The 12,785-nt window shown below is 32.6% G+C and overlaps 1 protein-coding gene across 4 annotated transcripts in view; it reads left to right on the top strand.

The window, feature by feature from the left end:
* Positions 1-12,785, top strand: part of MAP4K5 (mitogen-activated protein kinase kinase kinase kinase 5) — a 108,913-nt gene that overhangs the window by 76,395 nt on the left and 19,733 nt on the right. For 3 of the 4 annotated variants that reach the window (XM_041758338.1, XM_041758337.1, XM_041758340.1), the window contains 9 exons: positions 2,847-2,905; positions 4,335-4,402; positions 5,756-5,798; positions 6,424-6,634; positions 7,492-7,589; positions 7,783-7,824; positions 8,687-8,771; positions 12,107-12,186; positions 12,470-12,530. In XM_041758338.1, coding sequence (XP_041614272.1) covers positions 2,847-2,905; positions 4,335-4,402; positions 5,756-5,798; positions 6,424-6,634; positions 7,492-7,589; positions 7,783-7,824; positions 8,687-8,771; positions 12,107-12,186; positions 12,470-12,530 — 747 coding nt within the window. The remainder of the gene's footprint in view (positions 1-2,846; positions 2,906-4,334; positions 4,403-5,755; positions 5,799-6,423; positions 6,635-7,491; positions 7,590-7,782; positions 7,825-8,686; positions 8,772-12,106; positions 12,187-12,469; positions 12,531-12,785) is intronic. The other variant, XM_041758339.1, reaches the window with a different exon arrangement.

Raw genomic sequence — 12,785 nt, forward strand, 5'->3', positions numbered from 1 at the left:
GTCACGTATAATAATAGTTCATTGTTTTCACAGTAGTATATTTTATTGTATGATTATAACACAATTTATCCATTCCTTGGTTGATAGGCATTTGATTTGTTACTAGTTTTTGGCTACAGTGACTAGTATAAGCATTCTTACTATGTATTCATAAGTAATTATTATGGACTTGGCCTCGTCTAAAACCACCAAGGATGAATGTATAATCCAGTAAAATCAAGTTTGTTGATTCCTTGCAGTGAAGGAAAACATCTATGAGTGGAACTATGGAACATCTCATTAAACAAAGAAAAAGAAGAGTTAGAGGGTTTTGGAAAGAGTAGAGTTCAAGTGAAGTGTGACAATACAAAAAAAGAGATGCTTATGATAGGGTAAATATTAGGTCTAATACTGTAAAAATTGACCCAAAGGCCTATTTTCTTGGAAACTTGGAATGTGTATTTGCAAACCCCTTTATTTGAAGTCCTCTATATATTTTTCAACTGGTTGTTGTTTCTATTCTCCTGCTGCTTCTCTGGTTATTTTATTATTATTATTATTATTATTATTATTATTATTATTATTCTGTTTTGAACATTGGGGTGCAACATTGAGTGTCTGGATGTGTCCTCTTTATTCTAAAGGGTGTTTAAAGAATTAACTGGTATGTCAGTTTGATCCTTTTAAGGCTTGTGTCAGGTTTTACCAGAGTATTCAGCAAGCTCTTTCCTCTGGTTAGAAAGTCAGCTATCTTTCCTGGTACTTTGTGATCACCAGAATGTACATTTAGCTTACAGCACTTTGTTAGCTGTTTATGACATAGTTTGTTCAGTCTTGCGGGTTTTTTTTTTTTTTTTTTGCTCTTGGGCAATTTACTATTCAACCAAAAACAAAAAGATCTCTTGGCGTATTTCTGGAGCTCCTTTATGTAGCTTTCTCGTTTTTGGCACTCTGGTCTTCAAATTCCCTCTACCTAAGCAGCCCCAATCTCCAGTCTTTGTTTCCTACACAGTTAAGACCGTTACTTTCTCTTTGGATTCCACTTTCTTGTGCCCTACTTTGGAAAGTGCCTCCAGGCAGAAAGCCAGAGTGAATGTGGATCTTACCACTATGTATTCTCTTCTTTCAAGGATTAAAACCTTGTGGTATCTGTTATCCACTTCTCCAAAATAATTGCTTCATATACTTTGTACACACATTGATATTACAAGTTTGTAGTTTAAAGCAGAAGGATAAGTCCAATTCCTGTCCATTACTTCATTATGGCTAGAACCTGCGTCATCTTACAGAAATAAATGAATATGTACAGTAGAAGACCTCCCCATCTTTTGTAGGCCAAAGATATGACCAAAGGTACTGTCAGTATTTTCTTTAAAAGAAAACAATTTGAGGTCCTGCGTACTACATAAAATAATGATGTTGGAAGCTCTAGTATTTCTATGCCTTAGTTGTGGTTGCACTAGTTTTATAATAGTCATAAGGAATTTGATTTTTTTAAGGAGTATTTTTCTTATGTGTTAAAACATCTTAAGTATTTTATGAAACTCATTTTTTCTAGGAATTTCTTATAAGTCTTGAAATTTGCTTGATACATAATTTTTACTGTTAAAGATAATAATGACATTTTTCTCTTCTTTTCTACACCTGCTTGCCTGCCAGCATTTCTAGTTGTGACAAAAAAAGTTAGCTCATCTCTGTCTCAAATTCAGTTGAAATAGTGAATTAGAATAGTGTGTTTTGAGTTACAGTTTTTTTTTTTTTGAGTTACAGTATTTTTAAATTAGGTTAAGAAATAATTCATTAGAAAGTGAGAGCTTTTTACTTTAGGTTATTTTTGAAAAGTATATACAATGTTTTATGAATTGTCTTTCAATCTTTTATTGAAAACTTTTATAGCAGTGTTTTTGTTTAATGAATTATATATGCAGTTTATATTATTTTACAAATCTTGTTTTAGGGATAAGAACAATTAGATCCTTTTTGAAAATGATTTTTTAATATATTTTTTTGCCAAGATTGTATTTGGGGATCTTGCATCTCTATGATGCAAGTATAAATTTTTTTTTTTTTTAGTCACATTGGATTTTATAATCTTAAAATTCTGTGTGCTTTATGGGGCTTCTGGGTGACTCAGTCAGTTAAGCATCTGACTCAATCTCAGCTCAGGTCTTGATCTGAGTCATGAGTTCAAGCCTCATATTGGGCTCCATGCTGCTTACAAAAAAATCTACTTACAAAAAAAATCCCCCCAAAACTGTGAGTAGATAATAAGCCATCTTTTATGAGTAGATAATAAGCCATCCTTTTTTTTTTTTTAATAAGCCATCCTTTTCTGTTTTAGAATATTTCACATAAGAGAAGTTTGAACAGGCCACTTAAAATACACATTAAGCAAAATAGAATATTAAATTTCTAAATACCATTGTAACATTTAATTTAAATACTGTTTGTTCTTTTTAAATAACTACAGGTAATTTAGGGAGGTTAATCCCTGCCATAAAGTTGTATGTAGCCTTAGAACGGAGTGTGTAGTAGAGACAGAGAAAATCCTTAAGGTATTTTTTTTTTTTTTTTGGTCAAAGTAGATAACTTTGATTAATTTTTTGCAATCTCTTATACGCAAAAAGTGCTATTTAATTTCCTGACTCCAAGTGAGAATGAAGTAGAGTTGTTAGGAAAATACCAAATTGTTACCTTCTTTTGGTAAATATTTAAAAAAGGGGTACTATTGCAGTAAAAGATGAAAAGATTTTGTCTTTTCTTTTTCTTTCTCCCTTCCCTTCTCCTCAATACAAATGCTTCTTGTTATATTTCTGAGATTAACCCTTTAAGATAGAGTTTGTGAATATCTATTACATATTTTGCAGTTGACAAATTACAGTTCGAACCTCCTCTGAGAAAAGAAACAGAAGCACGGGATGAAATGGTAGGAATCATTACTTTTGAAGTACTTTACAAATTAAAATTTGAGAAAATTTGTAGTTAGGTATACTTTGACTAAGGAACAGTTATATACTCTTCTATGCAATAATTTTGATACTACATTTCACACATTAAAGTTTGAAAAAGGGATCCCTGGGTGGCGCAGCGGTTTGGCGCCTGCCTTTGGCCCAGGGCACGATCATGGAGACCCGGGATCGAATCCCACGTCAGGCTCCCGGTGCATGGAGCCTGCTTCTCCCTCTGCCTGTGTCTCTGCCTCTCTCTCTCTCTGTGACTATCATAAAAAAAAAAAAAAAAAATTAGAAAAAAAATAAAGTTTGAAAAAGCATATAGGTATATTTTGAATAGAGTGCTATATATGGTATACTGTTTTAACCATTCATTTTGACCCTTCTGAGTCTTTGGAAGGATTTACATGAAGTTATTAAATGTATGAATTTGGGGACGCCTGGGTGGCTCAGTGGTTGAGTGTCTGCCTTCAGCTCAGGGCATGATCCTGGAGTCCAGGATCAAGTCCTACATCGGGCTCCCTGCGGGGAGCCTGCTTCTCCTTCTGCCTATGTCTCTCCCTCTCTCTTTCTGTGTCTCTCATGGATATATAAATAAATAATCTTTTAAATAAATAAATAAATAAATAAATAAATAAATAAATAAATAAATAAATGAATTTGATGCTCAGTTTTAAGCTCTCAGGATCTTTTTTCTTATCAACTCTAGATTTATAGTATATTTTTGCATTACCTTACTGGTTTTAATATTTGCTTGTTAATATAGCTGGCTTTTAAACTTTTGCTCTTATTTTGAGGTTACTATTTAGTTAAACCTTTCTTTATCTAAAAGGAAATAAGTAATAGAACAAGGTATTATTAGAGTTGCCTAGATGTTGTAACATTTACTTTATTTTTTCAGCTTTGGCAAAGTATAATTTTTAAAGGAATTGTCTTCTATTAATAGATCTCATTCTTAACATTTGGCAGTATAGTGCTCTTCTTACTGTATATAATGCTATATATATATATAATTCTCAATTTCCATGCCATTGGGAAAAAATAGCACCAATAATTTCATTATAGTTTAATAATATGATGTGTAGTTTCCACACTAATGGATAAGTGATACAGATAATTAAGTTATGTTTTTTCTGTTTTATTTGGAATATACTAGCATTGGTAAAGAGGGCTTGTTATTTCAAACTATGTAGTATGTTTATGGAACTCCTTAAGTATAAGTCAACTGATAATGAGTCATTGACCTAAAATATGTCAAATGACAGCAACTGTAGCTGGAGATTAAAAAATTGATTCAATGCCAAGATGATTAACAATCATGACACTGAATATTTTCTTGAATCAAATAAGATGATTAATATCTGTTATAAAGGAACATTTTAAATGATTTTTGTACCTTCATAGGGAGTGTCATCAGACCCAAACTTTGTATTACAGTGGAATCCTTTTGTTGATGGTGCAAATACTGGCAAGTAAGTTATTTTTTAACTTAATAAGTATATTTTACTTGATTATATAAGAACAGTATTGGGAGGGAGTGATTTATTTTAATAAGTTGTAATTTTCATTCCTAAAGAAACTGCTGTGCCTTTTATCAGTGTAAATCTGCCTTTTTAATTACCAAAAGGTATCATGTGTTAATCATTAAAGTCTTTAGGCTTTTCTTCTTTAAATCAGAACTTAGTATATGCAATATTAATTTATTGAAAGAGGAGTTACATGATATCATGGGAAGAAATACTATAGGAGGAATTGGAAAGCCCCAATTCCATCTCTGCAGTGTAGTTTCTTCATATTCTAGACCTGTCTTCCCTCAACAGTTAAGTTATAGAGCCAGCCTAGATGTTCCAAACCTGTTTGTGCACTGTAGTGGAAATACACATTTGGAAATAAAATTTCTGGGCACCCCTAAATTCAGCTTATAGATCTGGGGTTGGCAAACTATGACCTATAAGCCACATCGGACCCAATGCATATTTTTTGTGCAGTCTGCAAACTAGAATGGTGTTCAGATTTTTTAATAGTTGAAAAAAAAATCCAAAGAAGAGTGATATTTTGTCACATGTGAAAACCATATGAACATTTCAGTGTCCATAAAGGTTTGTTGGAACACAACATGCTTATTAGTTTATATATTATGTATGGCTGCTTTCACATTATAAAAAAAAGTTAAGTAGTTGTGACCAGTGTATAGACTGAAGTCTATAATATCTATTATCTGGGCCTTTACAGAAAAAGTTTGCCAACCCCTGCAATAGGATGTAGTCTTTGGGACTGGAATCTAAGAATCCTAAAAGCTTCCTGATGGATTGCAATAACTGTGGATAAGTGTATGGAACCAGTGGTCTAGATCAGTGGTTCTGAAGCATTGATGTGCCTGGAGAATCACCTAAAGATTGATTTTCCATAGGTCTAAAGGGTACATACAAAAGTTTTCCAGTGATGCAGATGTTTGCTGATATGCAGACCCCACTTAGGGTAGCTAAAGGGTTTGATGATATAGATTCATAGTGGCTTCCAGCTCTAAAATTCTGAATCGTGTTTTACTACTAAGTTTAATTTTTATTACATACTTCATATGTAAAGCATGACCATAAAGGAAAGGCTTTGTATTCATTTTATAAAAATCTATTTTACAGTCCTACTAGTACAGTTTGACACAGTGAGCTCTTAGGTCTTCCTATAGGTTTTAAAAATACTCTTCTTCATGATCTAATTGTCTTTTATAGCCCCTGAATATAAACATTTTAATGCATATTTGATGGAGGCTCTGTTTTATGTTATCGTTTATCACTATCTGAATTGCATGTTTCTCTCTGTGTTAGATCAACCTCAAAACGCGCAATACCACCTCCCTTACCTCCTAAGGTGAGCTACTTAAAATTTTTGAATAAATGCTTTTTAAGTAATACAATAATTAAATTTAAAAATGTTATTGAATTTGTTCAAAATTCTCTTAAATATATTTTACATAAATACAGTTTTCTTTAAGAAGTATTACAAAATATAAAGACTTCATGAGAAGTATAATATTTGAATAGCTATAAGAAAAGTAAAAATCAGTTATACACATTTAAGAAAATACTTAGCTGCATGGAGAGGAAATGGAAAGAGATCATCAAAAAAAAAAAAAAAGAAAGAGATCATCATTTATAATCCTCATTTTCTACTACAATTGGACATTTATTGGATTCATACTTCATTAAGTCTTTGCTTGTGTCTACTATTAAATATTTTGTGAATTGTTTATATAATTTTATCAGTTAAAATTAAAACCGTTTTGACTTAGGGATGATTAAATAAATCACATCGCAAGTTCTTAATTGTGTTGGGACAGTAATTCAACTCTTGTTTACTTTGTTTACCTAGCATAATGATTAAATTATATAGAAGAAAGGAAAAAAGGCAAAAGTCTTTGATGCATAATGATAATGGAGTGTTACTGTTTTATATCCAAATTTATTAAAGCACTTTTGTGTCTTATTATCACCAGCCAAGGATAAACAGCTACCCTGAAGACAACCTCCTAGATGAAGAAAAATCATCAACTGTAAAACGTTGTCCGGATTCAGAGAATAGAGCTCCCCAGTTTCTCCGAAGACAGAGTAGCCCAAGTTGTGGTCCTGTAGCTGAGACTTCCTCTATTGGTATGGCTAGCAGTATCAGCAGTCCCGGAGTGCATACAGCTAGATACTATGATCTGGGTAAATAAATCAAAGCAAAAACTGAAAAGAAAGCCATTTTCATATTTTAAAGAATGTCTTCGTCAATCTTACAACTGTTTAAAGCTTTCTGAAGTTACTTTAAAATTCTACATGGATGGGCTATAAACAGAGTCAGTCCAATTCAACCCTAATTTGATCCCTTACTAAATATGATAGGGTCTTAGAATGATGATATTCCTATCCTCCAGAAGTTCAGGATTTGTAGTAGAAGATACACCCATGTACCCATGACATTAGACAATTAGCTTGTATAAGTGTCTCATACAATTATTAACTATATGTAATACAAGATGAGAGATTTTTAAGGAAGGTAATGATAAGGAATAGAGGAAATGAGCCCTTGCAGAATATTAAAGGGCTTGGTTGAGGCTTCATTAGGGGATTCAGTGCTGACAGGCATTCCTGATGAACAAGAAGGAATAAACAAGTGACTGAACCATAAAAATCTGGATTGTATAGTTTAGTATAGGAGAAGTGTGGGTTTTTGAAAGATATATACTGGGAGATAGGAATTGAAAAGTAGATTGAAGTCCACTTATGAAACGCCTTGAATATCAGCATAGCATTCGTACAGCATTTCTTCTTCTCACAATATGGAAAGACATTTCGTGTTTTCATGGATTAAACCACTGATAAAGATGCAAAGATGCAGCGCTACCTCTGTAGAATCTAGAGAAAGACACCAAAGATACTGGGACTCATCTGCCAATAGAGAGTATTTCCCAGTAAAGGATCACTCAAATGGAATTATAAGTATTGGGAGAAAAGGAAAATTATTTTTCATGGAAAGTACTTATTTGTATGTTAATTTGGCTCTTAACCATGATTCTTCTTAGGAAATGGTGATGGTATTTCAAAACTGATTAGTGAAAATACAGAAGGATCAGCACAAGCACCACAGTTACCACGGAAAAAGGACAAGCGAGATTTCCCAGTAGGTATAACAGGTGTTTGGTGATTAGTTGTAACTATTACCATGTCCATCATATAAGAGGCAGTGTCTGTTTTGGTGGGCAGGGGGGCATAGTCTGTTTAATTCAAGAATTTGAGTAACTAAATTTCCAAATGTAGAGGGGTTTTTTAATGCTTAAGAGATCTTATAGCATTAAAAATTATTTTTCCAACAGAAACCAGCCATCAATGGCCTTCCACCCACCCCAAAAGTGCTGGTAAGGAATATTTCTATGTAAACCACTTGCCAATTTTCATCTCTTAGATGCAGCAGATTTTTTATTTGTTGTTAAGTATCTTGAGGTATTGAAAAGAAGGATTCACAAAATACAAAGGCATTAAATACATTTTAATATACCATGGATCAAATCATGTACCTTAATTTGAGTGACTTGGTTAAAATTTGGAGAGTTTCACTTTTTGTAAATATGATATGGCAGTTGGGTTCTCAGATTAGCCTTCAAAGGCCAATTTAACTTTAATTTAATATCAATAGTACTGTGTCCTCTTCATAATGTGAGTTAGGTATCTTTCTACCCCTGAAGCCGTTTTTCACATTGAACTATACACAGTGAAAAGGAACAGGGAGGCTTATGTTAATGCTTGTTCTCTGGCTCTTCAAGGTGGTTCAGCCAATCATGAATGGGATGCTCTAAAAATTGTACCTTTTTATTCAGTAAAAGTCTAATATGTGATGTAAATATTAGACTTTTTGTCTATTTACTATTAATGGAATTATACTGCAATTATAATCACTATGATGTCTCTCAGAAATATCATCCATTGTTTCACATTATTAAATGTTAGTCCTAAAGATAAGTGATGACTTAGAATTTCTAAAATGTATCACTGACATATGTAGATGTTTTGATAAATTTGACATTTTTGCCCTGAAATAGTAGATTACACACGGAAAGAATAGATTCTTGGTAGAAGGTGTTAAGCAATATTAAAATAGGAATTTTCTTTTATAATGAGACCTTAAACATTTAAATAAGAGTCAGTTTAGCATTTTGTAATAATCTTAGCTATTTTCCAAGACTATATAAGTAAGTCAACATTTCTTTCTTTATAAATAAGATGGGAGCATGTTTTTCCAAAGTTTTTGATGGCTGCCCTTTGAAAATTAATTGTGCAACATCCTGGATACATCCTGATACAAAAGGTAACATTTCTGAACCTTTACATACAATCTCTAATAAAATATTTGTTATGGGGAAGGATCTTTATGGTTGGTGAACTTAGGTTGTTTACTTTAAAACTATTATTTTAGAGATTAAATAGTGCAGGTACCCACAACAACCTAAATAGGTAAACAGAGTTTTTGTTTAAGGTATTAGAATTTAGAGTACACAGGAAATTTTCTGATTAAAGGAGACTGAATAGAGATCATAAGTGATTACAACCATGCTTAGGAATTTTCTGTTCTATAAAAACACAATATTAGGACAATTGATAATCTCAATCAGTAAAGTCATTAGATTAGGTAATATTATCATTTCAGTGTTAATTTCCTGATTTTGATCATTGTACTATGGTTATGTAAAACTTTTTCTTTTTTTTTAGGAAATGCACACAAATATTTAGGAATAAATGGATATTGTGTTTGTAATTTAAATAGTTCAGAAAACAAAAAAAAGTATATGGAGAGTGAAAAAAGGATAAAGCAAAATTAGTAAATGTTAATATTTGTGGAATCCATGTTTTAGGAGGATATTCAGGAATTCTTTGTACTCTTACAACTTTTCTGTAAATCTGAAATGATAGCAAAATAACAAAATTTATTTTTAAAAATCTATCCTGTATATTTTTAAAGTGAGGAAGCCTAATAGAGGTAAAAAATTTGGAATCAAATAGATCTGGGTTTGAATTTCTGTTCTTTCTATCCTGTATATTTTTAAAGTGAGGAAGCCTAACAGAGGTAAAAAATTTGGAATCAAATAGATCTGGGTTTGAATTTCTGTTCTTTCATTATCATATAACTTGGGAAAAATACTTAACATCTCTGGTTCTCAGTGTGATCATTTATAAATAAGTACTCTTAATACCTTATTGCAAGGAAGGAAGAAATCTACCTCTCTGAGTGTCTGGCAATTAGCAGATAGCCATAAAGCAGTAAAGAGTGTTCAAGAAATGTTCGTTTCCACTTTAACACCATAATAAAGACAAGTCATATAATTATGTACTTTAAATACTATTGTTGGAAAGTATGACAGGTAAAAAAATTTTTTTAAGATTTTATTTATTTGCAAGAGAGAGCGCACAAGAGAGGGGAGGGCTAGGGATAGAACGAGAAGCAGACTCCTGCTGAGCAGGGAGCCAGATGGGACACTGATCCCAGAACCCTGGGATCATGACCTGACCTGAAGGCAGACATTTAACCAACTGAGCCACCCAGGCACCATGAAAAAAATATTTTTATCAGTAAGAAGATGTTTTTTTGAGTGCTTATAACTTTATTTTGATATAATTTCAGACTTACAGAAAAGTTAGAAAATACCACAGTGCAAGAAACTCCTCTATATTCAGAATCTTCAGTTGTTTCTATTATCTACCTGTATGTGCAATTTTTCTGAATTACTTGAGAGTGCTTCCTTATACTTCAGTTGTTTCTATTATCTACCTGTATGTGCAATTTTTCTGAATTACTTGAGAGTGCTTCCTTATACTTCATTTTGTGTTTTCTAGAAACAAAAATCATATCCACAATACAATTGTGAAGATCAGGAAATTTATAATTGATGCAATCCACAGTTTATATGTATGCATTTTTAAAATTGAAGTATAATTGACATCATATTGAAATTATTGTCTCAAGAATACTCTTTATTGTCTCCCTCTTCCTTTTTCCCCAGTCCAACGATATCCAATTCAAGATCCCATGTTTCATTTAGCTACCACTTCTCTTTAATCTCTTCTAGCCTGAAACATTTCCTCACCTTTTCGTTCTCTCTCTTGATCTTGACATTTTTGAGGCTATTTATTTTGTAGAATGTCCCTTAATTTGTGTTTGTCTGATGAGTCCATATGCTGAGATCAGGTAATGTATTTTTGATGGGAATATGAAAGAAATGTTATTGTGTTCTTCTCAGTGCATCTTATCAGAAGGCACATTCTATCAGCTTGTCCAAATACTAGTTCTTAACATTGACCTCTTGGTTAAGGTAGTGTTCGCTAGTTTTCTCCATTGTCAGTTGCTATTTTTCCCATTCTAATTGCTTAGTAATTGCTTAATTTCCTAAGCTAATTAATAAGAAGTATGGAATACACTTAGACTCTGTAAATATCCTCATGTTCATTAGACTTTTCATCAACCGCCTTTAGCATTTGTGACAGTTCACTGACAATCCATTGAAATCTTTAGACATTTCCCTTCTTTCCCATTTTTTTGTGTACCTGTATTAGTTTGAACTTCTGAATTATTTTTTTATTCAGTGAGATATGATCCACCACTGTTTTTTATTTTAGCACTTAAATTGTCCCAGAATTTTTGAGCAGTGGGAGTTCCTATGTTCTTTTATTTAATACTCATACTTGATCATTTCCTTAGTTTCTGGCACAGCAAGATTTTTAGGCTTATGTTACACTTTCCTTGCCTCAGATTGGAATCAATTTTTTTCCAAGCAGCTCTGCTTCTGGTTCTATTTTTTAGTAGAAGGTAGTATTTAGGAACCAAGATCTGGACACTCAGTGTGCTCGTCATTTCTGGTGCGTCATGATTTATAATTTCTATGTAATTTATACTTTCCTTCTTCCAAGAGTATTTAAAATATCTAGCAAAAATAGGTATAATGAAAAATCTTACGACATGATAATTATATTGGAAGGAAGAATTACATAAATTAAGATAAAGCCAGAGTGAATGAGGAACAGAGAATATATCTGCTTTAAAAAATGAGATCAAAATTGGAGAAAGGAGGGATGCCTGGGTGGCTCAGCAATTGAGTATCTGCCTTTGGCTCAGGGCGTGATCCTGGAGTCCCAGGATGGAGTCCCACATCAGGCTCCTTGCAAGGGGCCTGCCATTCCCTCTGCCTATGTCTCTGCCTCTCTCTATGTGTGTCTCTCATGAATAAATAAATAAAATCTTTTTTAAAAATTGGAGAAAGGGGTAATGAATATGCCATGAATTTTAGAGAACAGTTTTTCTTTGGCTGGGTGGGTGGCTGTCTGACTCTTAATAACATTAAAGGGGCGCCTGGGTGGCTCACTCTCTTAAACATCCGACTCTTGATTTTGGCTCAGGTCTTGATATCAGGGTCCAGGAGATTGAGGCCCCCCCCACCTTCAGGCTCCGTTCTCAGTGGCGAGTCTGCTGGAGATTCTTTCTCACCCTCTGCCCCTCTTCCCATTCCCGCACTCTTCATCTAAATAAATATTTTTTAAAAAGCATTCAAATAAAAAAAATAAATAAATAAAAGCATTCAAGTATAAAGCCATTTTATTGAATTATTTCAGAAAATGATAGTAAATTCTGGTGATTTATTTTAATTATTTTAGATCAGTACATTATTTTTGGAACTGAAGATGGTATTTACACACTGAATCTCAATGAGCTACATGAGGCAACGATGGAACAGGTAATTTAGGAGTTTTAACTCAAGAAATTAGTTTGGGTATATTGAATAAAAAATCTTTTAATTTTAAATCAATTTATATGGGCCTCAGTTTTAATTTTTATGATTTAAATATTTAAGGAGGTGAAATTATACTCTTTACATGTTCATGTTACAAGATTTTTTTTCTATAAAGCTTTGGTAATTTACTAAAAGAAAATATTTTTATACTACTTCAGACTTTTGGAATTTGGAAGTTAAAATGTAAGGGAATGAAAATTTTAATTACCTTCTTTTTTCTTTATAGTTATTTCCACGGAAATGTACTTGGCTATATGTTATCAATAATACTTTAATGTCACTATCAGGTATGTATATAACAAAAATAATATGAAAAGTAAGCCATAGACAAGCAGAGAAATGTAATTTTTTTTAATTGAAGTATAGCTGACACAAGAGAAATGTAATTTTAATATGCAGCATTTTAAAATGTTTGTTATTTTGGGTAGTTATAGTAACGTTGAGACTTGCAGATGTTTTCTACCAACTTAGAATGGAAAGAAACTTTGAGAAAGGACCTGTGTTCAGTTAAGGTAGCACTTCCCAAACCTGGCCAGGATCTA

The sequence above is a fragment of the Vulpes lagopus genome, chromosome 6 (assembly GCF_018345385.1).
Source record: "Vulpes lagopus strain Blue_001 chromosome 6, ASM1834538v1, whole genome shotgun sequence".
Taxonomy (NCBI): domain Eukaryota; kingdom Metazoa; phylum Chordata; class Mammalia; order Carnivora; family Canidae; genus Vulpes; species Vulpes lagopus.